General features: G+C 45.2%; 1 protein-coding gene across 3 annotated transcripts in view; it reads right to left on the reverse strand.

Annotated features, from left to right (window-relative positions):
- The window catches only part of IQSEC1 (IQ motif and Sec7 domain ArfGEF 1), a 492992-nt gene that overhangs the window by 363362 nt on the left and 113114 nt on the right, over positions 1-16516 (reverse strand). The window contains exon 1 of one of the 3 annotated variants that reach the window (XM_078661442.1): positions 5146-5334. The exons of the other annotated variants lie outside the window; for them this stretch is intronic. Within the exon in view, the coding sequence (XP_078517568.1) occupies positions 5146-5213 (68 nt within the window). The 5' untranslated portion in view covers positions 5214-5334. Of the gene's footprint in view, positions 1-5145; positions 5335-16516 lie in introns of those variants that run through there. 3 annotated transcript variants of the gene reach the window in all.

Here is a 16516-nt window from a genome sequence, read left to right on the forward strand (position 1 = left end):
AGATGTCTTTCAACCTGAGTGAATCACAATTTGTAACCTGTCTCATGCATATTAATAATTTAGGTCAAATTGCGACCCACTCCTAATCTCTGTCACCCAATCCATAAATACAAAGATCAGTTTGCAAAATCTGTTTTCATTCACAGCGAGGCGGTGCAATCTTGCGGCATTGTATGGGTGAAAAGTTAGTACATCTGGCCTTATGCTTTTTAGTAATAAAGAGAATGCAGGGCTGAACAGAAGCATATGTACATCTTCTATTAATATTATGTTTTGTTACCAGTAACTGACTAGAGCACATTTGTCACTGCAGTACTTTTTATTCACTGTGTATTAGCTTTGAATGTGTGTGTGTGTGTTTAAGCAATCCACCTTGAACTACGCTGAATAGAAACAAGCAAGCTGGGGCCTTGGTAACTGAGTCTAGGTGTTGAATGAGACTAAAATGTTAGTGGTCTATTCATTATATGCGTGATTTGTGTGTGAATTATTGTTCATTGCTGAGTTGGTTTTAAGGGTCATCCTGGCTATGGTTGCATGCATAAGGACCGTGCAGGTGGGAGGTGCACAAGAGAACAGCAGTGCGGTAGATGTGTTTGGGAGGGTGGTACAAGTGGTGTTAACCACACAACTGTGCTAATAGATTGCCTCAGTAGGCAGGAGGGAGTGGTTTAGCATACAAGAAAGTGAAGGGAAATGTATGATTCATCCATGGGCTTGAACCGTAGATGCCGGGCGAGGGCGAGTATAGGGGTTGGGCTAAAATGAACAAGAGATGAGAGTTGGTGTTTGGAGGGGAGTAAAGGGCAGCAAAGGATGAAGGAAAGGGACATAAATGATGCAATACAAAGAGAGAATGTCAATCATGCTTCGCACCTACTCTGTGCCTGTGGTCGATGACCTGCCACAAAGCATTTTTAGGATCAGGGGAGTGTGGCAATGCTGGTGGAAAGGGGAGTGATGAAAGGAAAGATGCACCTGCGATTGAGAAGGGGAGAGTGGGCAGGACAGAGGAAAGGAGGATCGGGTAAGGCCTTTAAGAGGAAGGGAAAAAAGATTTGAGAACAGAGGGCAACAGGAAGTGAGAGAACGCAGCCTGAATATGAATGAGAAATCAGGGAGCTCAGAGCGAGAGGGACAAGTTTCACAAATGATGATTATGTCCCTCCCACCCACAACTCCACCCCTCCTGTCTAAAGACAGACATTCTTTGGTGCCTCTTCCTAAGACCAGATTTACCCACAGTGTGTCCTCAGTTGTAGGGTGAACCGGATTAATGGCGCGATCAGTGATATCAAGCGCACAAGTTCTCATGCTCTGCTCCCCAGATTTCTACACACCCATCTCTGGAATCCCGCAGCCACTGGCGTTAGAGTGAGAAGCCTCCCAGGATGCTATAGGCGAGTCCTGCAGCCACTGGTGGGGTGGTCTTGACTGTTAGCAGCATCGTGTCCCCCATCAATGACCCTATTGAGTTGGCCAACAGGCTCGTCTTTGACAAGGGTGTCTAAGCCACTTCAATTCCCTTCATGTGTAGGGAGCCGGCCAGGTGACCAGAGAGTGCCCGGGTTGGTTTGCTGTTTACCCTTTTCAGCCTTATGTGCACAAAGACCGCTTGACAATGATGTTAAAAGATTTTAACAAGTGTATACTAAATGAAAATGGATCAATGCTTCAATCACAAGATGCTTTTCTCAAGGGACAGCTGATAACATGCTCCTAATGGACAGTGGACATCGTGGTTAACTTTCGCACAGACAGCGCAAGTCCTCATGAACTTTTAGGACTAGCCCTCATTGGCTGCACCGACATATGGGGGTAACTTCTATAATATCACTGTCCAAGTGTTTCAAATGACAGCGGCGAGGGATAATAATCCAAAAGTATCATCCATAATCACCTCATTGATTAGAGATTACTGAGTACATTACAGTATACACCAATGTGCACTAGTACGTGCACCACAGAAAAACAGTATGCATTGTTTATACTAATGTACCCATCACGTTATTTGTAGAGGCACTGGCTAATGGCTTGTATTTTTTAACCGAGAGTACACATTACATTATGTAATGGTGTGCTGTAGTTACACACACACATACTTAGAAAAGTGTAAAGCTTATATCAGTGAACACTGTATGCTATAGTATGTAGTTTTGTGCATTTGTGCAGTCAACATTGGGTGTGAAGCAAAAATAAGTGAAAATCACTTTTGGTGGAAGTTAAAAAGACAATATAAACAAGAAGAGAGTGTTAATATCTCTCAATAAGTTCTAATTCAGAGTTACACGTCATCTTATGTAGTTTCATATAAATGTCGAGAAACAGGTATGGTTGAAATGGTCAGTCTTTATTTCTTGCTTGAAAATAACAAGGATATGGACACAGTCAACGTGTTTCGGTCCATAACAACGGGACTCCTTCAGGTTGTAAAAAACATACATGAAAAAACATGGAACAATATTAACACAAAACTTAATCAGTCGTTTTGGAAAACCCAAATTTAAAACAGCAAGCCAACGTACAACACCACAAATTGAGAGCCTGTACCAAATGTTGTATCACAACAAAATCCAATTGTGTCCAATAATTAGGTTTCTTGTTCTGCTAAAATTTATTTTCTGGAATACAAGGTGGACCAGAGTTAGAACATTTGGTATATGTTTCTGGCAAAACTTTAATTGTGGACATGTATTAATAGGAATGTTTTGAGAAATAATGGTATGTTTAAAGAATTGGAACATGAGACTGAAAACGATATAAAAATATTTAAACACTATTTAAAGGCTCTCAATTTGGGGCTTTGTATATTGGCTTGCTGTTTTAAGTTTGGGTTTTCCAAAACAACTGATTAAACTTCTTTTAAAATATCTTTTGTGTTAATATTGTTATATATTTTTTAATTGGTTACTTTGTATGTTGCTTTACTGTGCACTTGATGTTTATAATTTGCACGGATCAATGTTTTGCATGTGGCTTAAGTTTTGTCATGTATATGTTTAACAGCCCTGAGGAAGTCCTGTTGTTATGGGACGAAATATGTCGCCTGTGTTCATATCCCTGTTATTTTCAAGCAAGAAATAAATAATGAACGTTTCAACCATTCCTGTTTCTCAACATCTATAAGAAACTCAAAGAGATGATTTATAACTCTGTATTGGAACTTATTCAGATATATTAATACTCTATTCTTGTTTATACTGTTTTTTTGACTACCGCCAAGAGTGCTTCTCCTTTATATTTGTTTTATATGAAATTTTTAGGGCATTTTCGGGGACAGGGAGCCCTAGAAGTGAAGCACCTTTAGTAGGAAGATATACGGAGTTCGCCAATCAATACCATAACTGTTCTTGTGATCTTGTTTTGGAATTGTAAACATTGGGTGTGAGCTTGAGTTTCTGTAGCAACAAAACATAATATACTACAGTATGCGGAACACTGAAAGAGGTTTTTCTTTGCATGCACAGGTGAGCATGTTACATCATAGTGCTTGTTTTTGTGGACTCGAGCATACTGCCCTGGTCTCAGGCTTCAGGGCTTTTTTTTTTACAGTAGTGTATATGTTGTATTATGCTGTAATGCAACGTATTACAGTACAATATTAGGAATTCTAGGCTGGGGTACTGACATCTGACACGCAGATTTCTAGGATAATATCGTTAAAACCGATCAGATTTGCAATGATCTACAGAGACAAACACAAATGCACAGAAACACCACTTACAATAATTAAGAGTGTCTCTTTCGTGAATTGTCAGCCCTGGATCTGCTGTCAGTGACGGGGACGGCAGTGGAGTGCAGAAGTGTATTCTGCACCAGCGTTCATGGTACGTAATGAAAGAGGCATGGAGCCCACTAATGTGAATAATCAGGACAAATGTGCCTCGTAAAGGACATAATTTATAACTGCTCATTTAGCTTAAGAGAGTAAATAACATAGGTAACAAAACAGGCAGGCCATATGAATGACTCTTGTGGAAATCTCATTCCTAGCTTCAGCATTATGTGTGCTTGATTTAAGTATTTTCAAAAGGCCAAAACACAGGGGTATAGCTTACAGGACAGGTCGACAGCCAGGGAAATAGCAGACCTGTGGAAGGGCGAGGGGAGAAAGTGGGTGTGAACTCTACAGGAGTGGCCCATCACTCAGGTGGTTACTTTGTGGTGTAGCGGGATGGAATAAACGTGAACATTTAATGCAAATATGATTGTATCCTGTGTTTCTTTGGTTTCTGTGCACCAACAGATGATGAAAGCTATCATAAAAGATAACATATACCGTAACTTCTTACATTGATGTGTTTCCCATCATCCAACCTATTGCAAAGTGCTCGTAAATGTTCCAAAGAGTGGAACTAAAGCATAGTGACAAAAATTAATTTGCCCAGGACCACCCATATTGATGAAGTGGACAAACCAAAATTAGAGCTAATGTCCTATGATTCCACAGTTGCTACTCTGTCCAGCAGACCCCAGATGCCCTCAGTCTGTAAACCTGCAAATGACTGATGACAACTCCTAGAGTCCTCCCTATGCTAGTTCCGTGTTGTAACTTGTACTACTCTGCATAAGAAACACTCATATCCATGATTCAAGTTCACACTGTGCAAAGGGCGCGCTGAGATTTGGTACTCTGCACGTTATAATCCCATTTAGTCTTAAATGTTTCACATTGTGGCTGATAAGAGACTACAGTACAGGGATACAGAGTGGTTACAGAAAATCACACAAATTGGTGCATTTAGTCAAGAGTTAATTTCAAAAGTAGGCAACATATTCGGTACACACCATCTCACCACAGCAAACGTTCAAAATGAATAATTAGCTCCTCCAACTTTAAATGAGCAAAGGCCGATTCTGCTGGACAAAGCCACCAAAACCAGCTGGACAGCAAAGAAAACCTGTTCCTGACAGATGTAAAACGCGAGTTCTGTGTCACAGTGCAATGTACGCCTTAAAGCCAAAATATGAGGAAATAATGCAAGCATTCCAAGTTGGAAAAGCATCCAGATGCCACAGTCGGTGTCACACTGGTCAGTGTTTCCAGCTCAGCCTCCAATATGGATGGGAAGACGCGCGCCTAGAGGTGGTTCAGTTCGCAGCGCTGCACTTTACAAAACTCCAGAACAAAAGCACGAACAGTACCTTATGGTCCGAACAGAAATGCAGTATTTCCACATCAAGTTCCACAATGCGCCCCCATCTCCCATCATGACCTCGGGGGGCAGTGACGGGGAGGGGAAGCGGCCCTGAGTCCTGTCAGGCGAAGAAAGTCGACAATCCCTCCCGCACAGCGCTCCGAGCGCGCCCCAAGCTCATGCCGCGGCCAAGGCGCGGACTCTCGGCTCCAAGAGTGGCCCGTCCGACGACTTCTGCTTCCAAAACTTGTCCCGGAGCTCGGGGAGGGACGCCAGCTTTCAGCTGAGAGGTCTCAAGTTACTGGACGTCTTCCTCCCTCCGCAGGGAATGGGGAAATCTCTCGCAGCCCAACATTATTGCATTTCGCCTCGTGCCGCGGGATGATGCCATGTTTGCAGAATGCCAAGAACCGACAAGCTACAAAATAAGCAACTTTAGACAAACCGGCTCAGTTTATCCCCCCGCCTGCCAACGCCGTGGCCTCCGACTATCATTTACAAGAAGTGCAAATGCTGGCGAAACACGCCCTACATCATCTGGCCGCGGCGGCATAAACTCGGAACTGTCTGCACAATTTCTCGCTTGTCCCTTGTAGTAAACTTTTCGGAGCCAGATGAGTCATTTTCCAAAGCTGAGCGATTGAAGAAGGGCCCTGTGTTTAAATAAGGCGTACATCAACGAGGCACTTTCAACCAGGGAGTTCGTTGTGAGAGCTGGAGAGCCAAGGGTTCGATACGAGGACACAAGCTAACCTCGAGGTGAATCTGCAGTACACACATCCAATGATGACGTAGCCTTGGTGCCCATTGGATTGGCCAATAGCACTTGCAGGCTGGTCAATACCAGTTGTGATTGGCCCTGGATGCAGAGCTGGTCAATAACACTTGTTATTGGCCTGGGATGCAGGCTGGTCAATAACACTTGTTATTGGCCCTGGATGCAGCGCTGGTCAATGACACTTGTTATTGGCCCGGGATGCAGGCTGGTCAATAACACTTATTGGTCCTGGGTGCAGGCTGGTAAATAACATTTATTTTGCCCTTATCTGACTTATGTTCCCAAGTAATCTGCAAGGGTTCATGAGAAGGTAAATGGACAATATCTAGCACTATTGATGGGTTCTGAAGTCAATAATACCATTAAGCACTGGTCGAAGTGAGCGGGATCTACTGGGAGCAAAGTTTTCTTTTTTTGCAGTTTCATATCGCGCGGACTCGCCTTGGAGGTACTGGAGCACTTTACATCAGATGCACCAGTTACATTCCAGAAGGTCAGATTCATTTTTTTGAAGGGACAGGGACATTAAGTGATTTGCCCAGAATCACAGACAGTTGAGCCAACGCCAAGCCTCGAACTTGGTTCCACAGTTCCAAAGTCATCAGCTCTGGCCGTTATGCCACAGACTCTTCCACGTGCCCAATCTTTTTTAATTTTACACTAACAGTTCCCATACTTCTTGATGCCCCGCCATCAAATTTGCCTACACCACCCCCATTGCTCTCATCTTACTTGTTTATGCACTTCGACCTTTGGCAGTGACACATACTTGTGTCAGCCTTGCCAGCACTCCGCCACCCAGTGCCTCTAAAAGTGTTTGTTTGTTGTAAGACAGCTTTTGTTGAGGTCCTGCTGTACTTATAATTACGTATTGCAATTAGAGCACCCAATTTTGTTCAAAACTCTAAGAAATGTACTCTTATGCATTATTGCCCTCAGCTAACTGCATTCACAGCTACCCTGCTTTGAGCCTGAGCCTAGGACAAGGGTGCATAATGCGAGGAAAGAGCAAGACACAGTCATTGCAATTGGCCGCATGTGGGTTATAGGGTCAGTAGCCCCTGGTGTGCTAAGGATTTGCCACTCTGCTCCTAAATTCATTGGTTCTGGCTGATCTGATGTATGTTTATGTCCAGGAGACATGTACCATGAGTCGTACAAGAGGTACGGTACAGTGAATATCTATGCTGCTCCCAACAGAGTTTTTAACTCTGCTAAAGACTGAGGTCTAATCCTTGTTGTCTTCCTTTCAGCGTGGGTGACACCTGTCTCTTAAGAGCATGCTGCAATGGCCAGTTGGTGGCACCTGGTTACAGGTTAGGGATATAGGCCCTTTCCTATTTATTTATTTATTTATTTAGTGTTTTATAGACAGTGAACCAGACCCGTGAGGGTATCAGAGCGCTTTACAGTAGTATCCACAAGTCTGCGGGGTATATAGCTAGTATGATGTGAATACAAAGGAATAGGGGAACCCCTACCTGGGGGTACCCAATTTTGTCAGCTGAACCAAGATATTGGGTTCCCATAGAAGCTCGTAATTACCTTGCTGGTAACTGTTCCATCTTAATCCATCCGCAAATCCTGCTGCTGCTCATGTTTCCCCCTTCCCGCGCAAATCAGTGTCTCTTTGATTGTTGTCTGTCTGGTTTGGATCCACAAACACTGCAACAGCACAACGAAGAAGGGTTTGTGTTTCCCACACCAGTATGGGCAAGATCAAGCAGGTCTACCTTTGACCTGCTCAAGGCCAGAATGCGGCTGCCAGTGTCTCACCCGAAACACGTTGCCCCAATGCTAAGATTGCTTCCTATCAATCAATCAATCAGTGACACTTATATAGCACGCTACCTACCCGTAGGGTCTCAAGGCGCTGGGGGGGGGGGGGTGCCGCTACTGCTCGAACAGCCAGGTCTTCAGCTTCTTCCTGAAGGCGAGGTGGTCTTGGGTCAGGCGCAGGTCGGTCGGGAGGGAGTTCCAGGTCTTGGCGGCCAGGTAGGAGAAGGACCTTCCTCCCGTAGTCGCTCTTCGGATGCGGGGGACGGCGGCGAGGGCGTGGTTGGCTGATCGGAGGTGGCGATTGGGCGCGTAGAAGTTGATTCGGCTGTTGAGGTAGCTCGGACCCTGGTCGTGTAGGGCTTTGTGTGCGTGGGTGAGGAGGCGGAAGGTGATTCTTTTGTTGACGGGGAGCCAGTGGAGGTCTCTCAGATGTCCGGTGATGTGGCTGGTTCGTGGGATGTCGAGGATGAGTCTGGCTGAGGCGTTCTGGATCCGCTGGAGTCTCTTCTGGAGCTTGGTGGTGGTACCGGCGTAGAGGGCGTTGCCGTAGTCCAGTCGGCTGGTGACGAGGGCCTGGGTGACGGTCTTCCTGGTCTCGGTGGGGATCCACCAGAAGATCTTCCGTAGCATGCGTAGGATGTTGAAGCACGCCGAGGTTCCTCTTTCTACATATCTTTTTATGAGAGGTATTTTCCTTTTGTTGTTGTGTTGACATTGTAGACTGAGGAAAGAGGGCCTGTGGTTAAGCCCTAACTTTTTACAGCCTGATCACTCTTTGCCCCCAAGACTCTTTGGCTTCTGTGGGATTCCCAGTCATCCACCTGTTTGTTAGCCCACAGTGTACCCTTACTGGGAAGGTCTCATCACTACTGTAGCTCAGAGTGACCGCCACCCTCGCCCACCTAGCTTGTCGATGCTTATACCTTTGCTTCTTGTAAAACCCCACTGTGGTTGAAGGCGCCTTCTGTCAGCACCTGTACCGTCCTTAGACGCAACTGACCTGGATGCAGTGATTCCCCCTTCTGGTTCTCAGCCATCCCGCAGTCAACAGGATTTATCTCAAGTGAATGTGTCAAACTAAAAGCCCATCTGGCACTATGATACACGAATAGGTGGGTACATTCGTTTATTAGTTAATAAAAACCATAAACAACGATTAAAACATACAAAACAAATCATATAAACAGATAACATCTTGAAGTAAAGTTGTCAATCATGGTAACTCACTCTTTCTACACGAATACTGCACAAACAAGTAAGACACATCTGAGATATTCTTACAAACGTTTCTGAACTGATGCGGTGGTGCACGGTCCGAGTCCGTGCTCCTTGGGATGGTTGGGCTGGGAAACATCGTTTACAACGTGGGGATTACATCACAATGCTATTACATCGCGGATTTCACAACGCAAGTCGTTACAACGACTTGCGCTACATGGCGCTCTAGGACAAGGAATAGTATAATTTACTATCCAACAACTTCCCTACTGTACGTAGACTGGAGTTGGAATAGTAAATTATACTATTCCTAAATCCAGAGCCCTCCAATGCAAGTCCTGGTAACAACTTGCATTGTAAAAACCGTGATGTAATGTACCGCAATGTAAATGTATGCGTTGTAACGTCATACATCCGTTGGGCTAGCGGCTCTCTCAGTTAAACGGTTCGAGTCCCCAGAGCCAATGATGGTGTCATAACAACTAATGTTACTCAACTGCTTGCACCCAAAACAAGCATTGAAAATGCAATAGGTCTCGCAATAGAAGAGTTTTACATTTTTCGTTTTGCAAATGGATGAGTGGCGTTGCGTGGATGAGTGGCGTTGCGTGGATGAGTGGCGTTGCGTGGATGAGTGGCGTTGCGTGGGTGAGTGGCGTTGCGTTTGTGAGTGGCGTTGCGTGTGTGAGTGGCGTTGCGTGTGTGAGTGGCGTTGCGTGTGTGAGTGGTGTTGCGTGTGTGAGTGGCGTTGCGTGGCTGAGTGGCGTTGCGTGGCTGAGTGGCGTTGCGTGGCTGAGTGGCGTTGCGTGGCTGAGTGGCGTTGCGTGGCTGAGTGGCGTTGCGTGGGTGAGTGGCGTTGCGTGGGTGAGTGGCGTTGCGTGGGTGAGTGGCGTTGCGTGGGTGAGTGGCATTGCGTGGGTGAGTGGCGTTGCGTGGGTGAGTGGCATTGCGTGGGTGAGTGGCGTTGTGTGTGTGAGTGGCGTTGCGTGGTTGAGTGGCGTTGCGTTGTTGAGTGGCGTTGCGTTGTTGAGTGGCGTTGCGTGGTTGATTGGCGTTGCGTTGTTGAGTGGCGTTGCGTGGTTGAGTGCCGTTGCATGTGTGAGTGGCGTTGCATGTGTGAGTGGCGTTGCATGTGTGAGTGGCGTTGCATGTGTGAGTGGCGTTGCATGTGTGAGTGGCGTTGCATGTGTGAGTGGCGTTGCATGTGTCTGTGGCGTTGCATGTGTGTGTGGCGTTGCATGTGTGTGTGGCGTTGCATGTGTGTGTGGCGTTGCGTGTGTGAGTGGCGTTGCGTGTGTGAGTGGCGTTGCGTGTGTGAGTGGCGTTGCGTGTGTGAGTGGCCCGAAACGTGAAGCTTGAAGTGACTACCGAAACGCTGAGCCCTGCTGACGTGGTCGCGGCTCCTCCTGAACTCCTCCTGACCGAGCCCTGCTGACGCTGTCGCGTCTCGAGGAATTGTCTAGTCCGGCTGGACTAGAGACGCTACCATCTCGAGAGAGTCTTCTTCCCCTTTTGAAGTCATGCAAATTGAATACACTTTCTTCCCATAAAGAAGTCCACAAGCGGACGATCGGGAGGAGAGGGCCTAGAAGACCAGCAGAATTCTGTGAAGCACTATATTTCAGTTAGGCGGGAATACAAAGAAAGTGATGTTGTTAATCTTGCTCTTCATGATCATTACGTATCCAAGGATGTTAGTGTACTTTAATTACCCCCTGTTACGGGATAAAATGCTGACATGTTAAGAGCTGTGTGCACTGTCCATTAGTAAATGAATTTATGTTTGTTGGCGTCCTCCTCTTCGAATTATTTATGCACCTTGATGGATAATAAACGAGGGGGACATGAATAGATCAAACGTTCAAAATCGATTCCCCTCACTCTGCATGTGAGTGGTCTAATCTTCTGTCATCCGAGGTCTATGTAAATCAATGCTGTAAAAACGACACTCAGGAATGTCAACTCGTGCCCTAGCCACCGCCTCACCTCTGTTTGGAAACCGGTGTATTTTACAGCGCATCACAAAACAGAAAATGACTGGTACTTTTCGTTTAAACGTGCAGTGCTTCTGCATCTTTGTAGTGCACAGTTTATTTGCCTGCAGTGGTCACTATTCTAAAAAAAAAAAAGGGTTTCGTTTATTGGGGTTTCAGCAACCGAGCGGTGAAATCTAGCATTTTGGAAAAAAAATTCACTCGAAAATTTTTTTTTTTTTCAACAAATACGAAAGGAAAATCTCCCTGGCAACATTTGCACGCGGAAAGATGCTAATAATTATAAAGAATTGTGGAGGCAGCTGGGAAATTAATAAGCACATAAATTGCGTTGTAGATGGCGAGCCCTCGTTCCACATGCTTGGTTGGTGCCCAGACAGTGGATGTCAGGAATGTATGGCTGCCGAGCCTGCCTCCGGGCGAGAGTGCTAGTTTCATTCAAGACGGAGGGAAGGCAAGGCAGAGAAGGGGAGGGGGGAGGAGAAATGCGACACGGCGGGCATGGGAGGGGGCCGAGCGGTAGGAAATGTAGCATTTTGGAAATCATTTTCACTCGAAAAACATTTTTTTTTTCAACAAATACGAAGGGAAAATCTCCCTGGCAACATTTGCACGCGGAAAGATGCTAATAATTATAAAGAATTGTGGAGGCAGCTGCGAAAATAATAAGCACATAAATTGAGTTTTAGATGGCGAGCCCTCGCTCCACATGCTCGGTTGGTGCCCAGACAGTGGATGTCAGGAATGTATGGTGTTAGTTTCATTCAAGACGGAGGGAAGGCAAGGCAGAGAAGGGGAGGGGGGAGGAGAAATGCACACGGCGGGCAGGGGAGGGGGCAGAGCGGGGAGAGCGGCATGTGGGTGTGAAGAAGCCGGGCCTTTGAAGTGAAGCTAAGCTTCACTTCAAAAGGTGTCGGAGGAATGCGGGAGAGAGGAACAGATGGCGATTGCGGCTGTGCACGCGCTTTTAAGCTCAATGCACATGCGCATTGAGCTTAAAAGTCACGGGCACTGCAAGGAATCGCCACGATTCCTTGCTTCTTAGTTAAAAGTTGTTTAAGCCGCAATAGGCTCGCAAGCTCGATGCGCATGCGCATCGACAGGCGAGACCTAAAAACAACTGATCATAGCCATGTGTTTGAAAACATGCATTGAGGACTGATTTGTAATCTTGTAAGGGAAATCATATTGTCAATGCTTAGAGTTGGAATAATAATAAGTTACTAGGGATCTATTGTATTTTACTGATATGAAGAATATCCTATTTTCTAAAGAAAAAGCAATAGCATTGATTGGATATTCAAGTTGTTGAATATTATTTACCTGTTAACTGTATTTGAGTTCCTACACCAATGTTACCTTCCTATGACTGTTCAACCTCGCTACTCCATGAGAGTCAAGGTCCAAAAGGGAAGTTCTTGACATTATGATGTTGACATTATGATGAACCGCGTAACAGTAACTAGGCCCTGGGCTCCAGGGAAAAAGAGTAGTACAGTTTAGGAGGATTGCCTAGTACAGCGGCAGCTCCTCCGCTAAGGCAAAGGAGTGCCGCCCCACTGCATTTTGAGCAGGGGAAAAAGGAAAAATAAAATGATAATAAAGATATTATAATTTTATTTTTCTGTTGTCAGGCAGGTTTACGGGGTGGGGCGAGGGTTAGTTGTATCACAGCCAGCAAAGGGAGGAGTGGAGGGCATGAGGGTTCAGCCGGCCGTCTTGGCTCACCAAGCTGTAAGGCACAGCCTGGTGAGGAAAATGCAAAGGCTCCTACTGCCTGTCTAAGCACCGAACCACGGCGCTCAGACCAAGCACAACACTGCATTATAGCGTTGTGATTGACTTAGGGGAGCCAGGGTGTGCTTCCTGTTTCAAGCAGGAACAGAGGATGATGTGAGGCGGCGGTACAGCAGTAAAGTAAGTAATTTTTAAATTTATTTTTCTTCCCCTGCCTCACCCGTGCTACTCAGTGGCAGCCACCCCTGGCCTAGTACCTCTGCCTTTCCTAGGCCTTAAGAACAGATCAGACAGCATCTGTCTTCAGTCTTTCACCGAACCTAGAATGTAGACAAAACCAGTACCTAATGTCTGTATTCTTCACATTCTTATTGCCTCCGCCAATCTTAGTGGTACACAGAAGGTGCTAATTCAATTTATAATCTAAGCACTGCACAGCCAGGGTTTCTTCCTTATGTTTGTAATTCTCAAGAAGACGTTTGTGAGGTCCACCCAGATGACAAGAAAAGCAATGCGGAAGGTTACTCGGGGCCATATGTATCATGCAAATTCGCAATCGCAAAGGCCGAAATTCACAGAATTTCGGCCTTTGCGAATGCGAATTTGCTAAATGGAATGTATGAAGCAAAACTGGTGCAAAATAAGGAATAGCAAAATTTGCGATTCCTTATTTTGCAATTGCATTTAAGGAATCGCAAATTTTGCAATTCCTTAAATGCAATGTATGTAGCAAAAAAATTTAGCAAAATGCCCTTAAGGAATCGCAAATTACCACCAACTTCTAGTTGGTGGTAAGTTGCGAATTCCTTGAAAAATGCACATTTTTGCATTTTTCAAAGTGCCATGTGACGCACATACATGCCCTTAGGGCATGTATGTGCGCCACATGTGCACCCATGCATATTTCAGGGGTGCAACCGGGTGTCCTTTGGACACCCCTGCACCCTTGAAATTATTCTCAATTTGCGATTAGCAAATTGCGAATCGCAAATTGAGAATAATTTCCCATTCATTCCTATGGGCCTCCTGGCCCATAGAAATGAATGGGAAAGTATTCCTTAATTGCGATTCGCAATTTGCTAATCGCAATTAAGGAATTCTAAGGAATCGCAAAAAAAATGCAATTTTGTACATACATACCCATTTGCGATTCTCAAATAGCGATTTCTTTAAAATCGCTATTTGAGACTCGCAAATGGGTATCTTGATACATATGGCCCTCAGTTCTCAGAAACCTATTTGCGAGGTTCATTCTCATGAGGAGTAGAGACATGTATAGCTCCCCAGTAAGATATTGTGTGCAAAGCATACAGAAGACTTTCGTAGTATAATAATTATGTTTACCACTCAGATTTAGTGAATAAGGAATGGGGCGGTAACATAATTCACAAGAACTCATTTGTGAAGGCTAACCAGCAGAAATTTACTAGGTGCAAAGAGAGAGATTTAGATTTCCAGTGAACTTTTGTCAGGGGAGCCTGGTTGTGTTTTAACTTCTGACCTTAATCAGGTGCAGAATAAAGAGTTTCGAGGGGAGATAAGAAAACAAAGATGTTGAGCATCTTTAGGTAGTTAGGTACTTGTTCCAAAGTAACATAGATACGGTCTAAGTTAAACATGGATAAGTTGTCTGGGAGACTGTGAAATGTCAACATTCCTTCTGCTCCATAAGGCAGCGTGAGATAATGAGCGGTTCTAGTCCTGAGGCACACAAAGAGATATACCAGGCTCCCAAAACTAGTGCAAATACAAAAGGTTTTTCAAAATTGAAAATAATCTTTAACGCTTGATGATTACGTTGTTGAGATGTAACTAAATATAGGCGATCTGCTAACAGTCAGTAATTCAGAAGGAGTTACAGAGGGAAGTTATGGCTCAATGGCTTACCTTAATGGTGATATTCTGGTTTTTTTTAACTTTGGTATCTCAACCCTAAAGCCCCATCACCTTAAGTTGTGTATGTAAATGTAATGTTTTTTCAAACAAACAATATTTCACTTCTGAGTAAAGAAATCATTTTTACCATAGTTTTTCAATGTTTTAAAAACAGTTTTAAGTGCTATACCTTCGTCCCTGATCAAAGCAAGCAATTACAGTGCACAGCACCTGACTGAGTGCATCATCATTGCATACAGGGCGGTAGGTTTGCCATTCCCTTTGCTTAATCACAATACCCCAAATAATCAACTGCGCTCAGGTATCAACTGGACAATGCTGAGCAGTGGCACAAGGTTTGTCCTTAGACTATGGCGAACAACTCACCCCTAAGCCCCCATAGCCTCTGAGCAAGTGTGCCCAGAAAACTGCTTTACATGCCCTTTGGATGTGCACTGCAGATTCCGAGAATAACATATGGCTCTGGCCATGCCCATCACTCAGCCACTGTGCCTCCAGCACCCATTGGTAGTGGTTGTTACCCCTTTTGTTTAGTTTGATTGCTTCTCAAATGTGTTTGAGACCCTTATTGGGCAAAGATCGTTCAACACAGGTCTGGGTGGGAGAAGGTTTGGGCTGAGGGCTAGGCTTACCGCCAGACCTTCTGATCACAGCCTGCTGTGCATGGAAAAAGGCAATACATGTCCGAGTTGGGCAGGATGCGGGATGGCTAGGGCATGGTTGTCAGCCAGGCACTATGCCCATGGCTCTCTGTACAGAGGCAAAGACTGTGTGCCGCTTAGCTGGGCGGGTGAGCGCTGGGCTGGCCTGCGATGGGTAGGAGGCAGGGTCTGGCACTATGCTAGATCCTGTACCGAGGGCCGGTTACACAAGACATAAATCTGCGTTGGGTGGAACGGGGGCTCGCCTTCTTTCGATAGCATAGGGTTGCAGCAAATCTTAAAAAATCTTCCAGCATTCACTGAAAAAACTTTCTTAAATAAAACATAGCATTTTCTTTTGCTCATATTCCATTACACACATTGAGCAGAGAATTAAGAAGGAGGCATGCAACCCACTGAGCTAGCTCCTTGGTTACCACATAAAACTCGTCCTGTTACAGGCAAAATCATGACTTGACTACCATCACTACAAGAAAGAGGCCTGCTTCAGGATGGGGAATGTGTTCCTTGTGAGACCTGTCAATAGGGACATTAATAGATGTTAATCGCAGGCGAGGTTCCACACAGCATTAGACAGACCGGTGCCAGCACGGTTTCTGTAGACAGGGAGAGATCCCTTCGACAGTGGAACCTCACACAGGCTCACATTACCTCATAAAGTCAACAGACTAATGCACAGTTAAGGTTTCTTTTCTGTATATTTTCACACCCTAAATGAAAACAGGTTTCAAGAAAGCCCAACTGTTACTTTCACAAGTGGACCTGAAAAAACGTTCAGCACTTTCTCCCTGTTAATGATGTGTTTGTAGTCTAGTGCGTAATTGGGTTGAGGGAAAGAAGCCATTTTTAAAAATAAGGCACAGCTGTACATAAACATAAAGCGACTTTTTCAATCTAGACCTGTGCATATTCATTCGCGTGCGATTAATCGACTGAGTGATGGAAGCGAGTGTAAGTAGATTTTGTGTCAATGGTGCCAAGCTTCTTCTCTGCCTCTTTCAGGAGGGTAATCCTCCATGAACCAATGCCAAGGGGAGTCAGGAGGAATGGGACTTGAGTTCCATTATGAGCCTGGCATGGGCCCACCTTGAAGATCACTGCGGTCGAGGTCTGTGGTTCTGCATGCTGGCTGGGCCGGATGAGGTTGTTTGCACCCACAGACCATATTAGCACTCACATGACCTCATTACTCCCCCTACACATTGACAATGGAGGGACGGAGAATAGTGCATGTACAGGTATATATCCAGTGGCGGTTCCTCCGCTAAGGGGGAGGAGCATCGTCTCACTGCTTGCGGAGCAGTGTAAAATAAA

Source organism: Lissotriton helveticus, chromosome 9, assembly GCF_964261635.1.
Source record: "Lissotriton helveticus chromosome 9, aLisHel1.1, whole genome shotgun sequence".
Classification (NCBI taxonomy): Eukaryota; Metazoa; Chordata; class Amphibia; order Caudata; family Salamandridae; genus Lissotriton; species Lissotriton helveticus.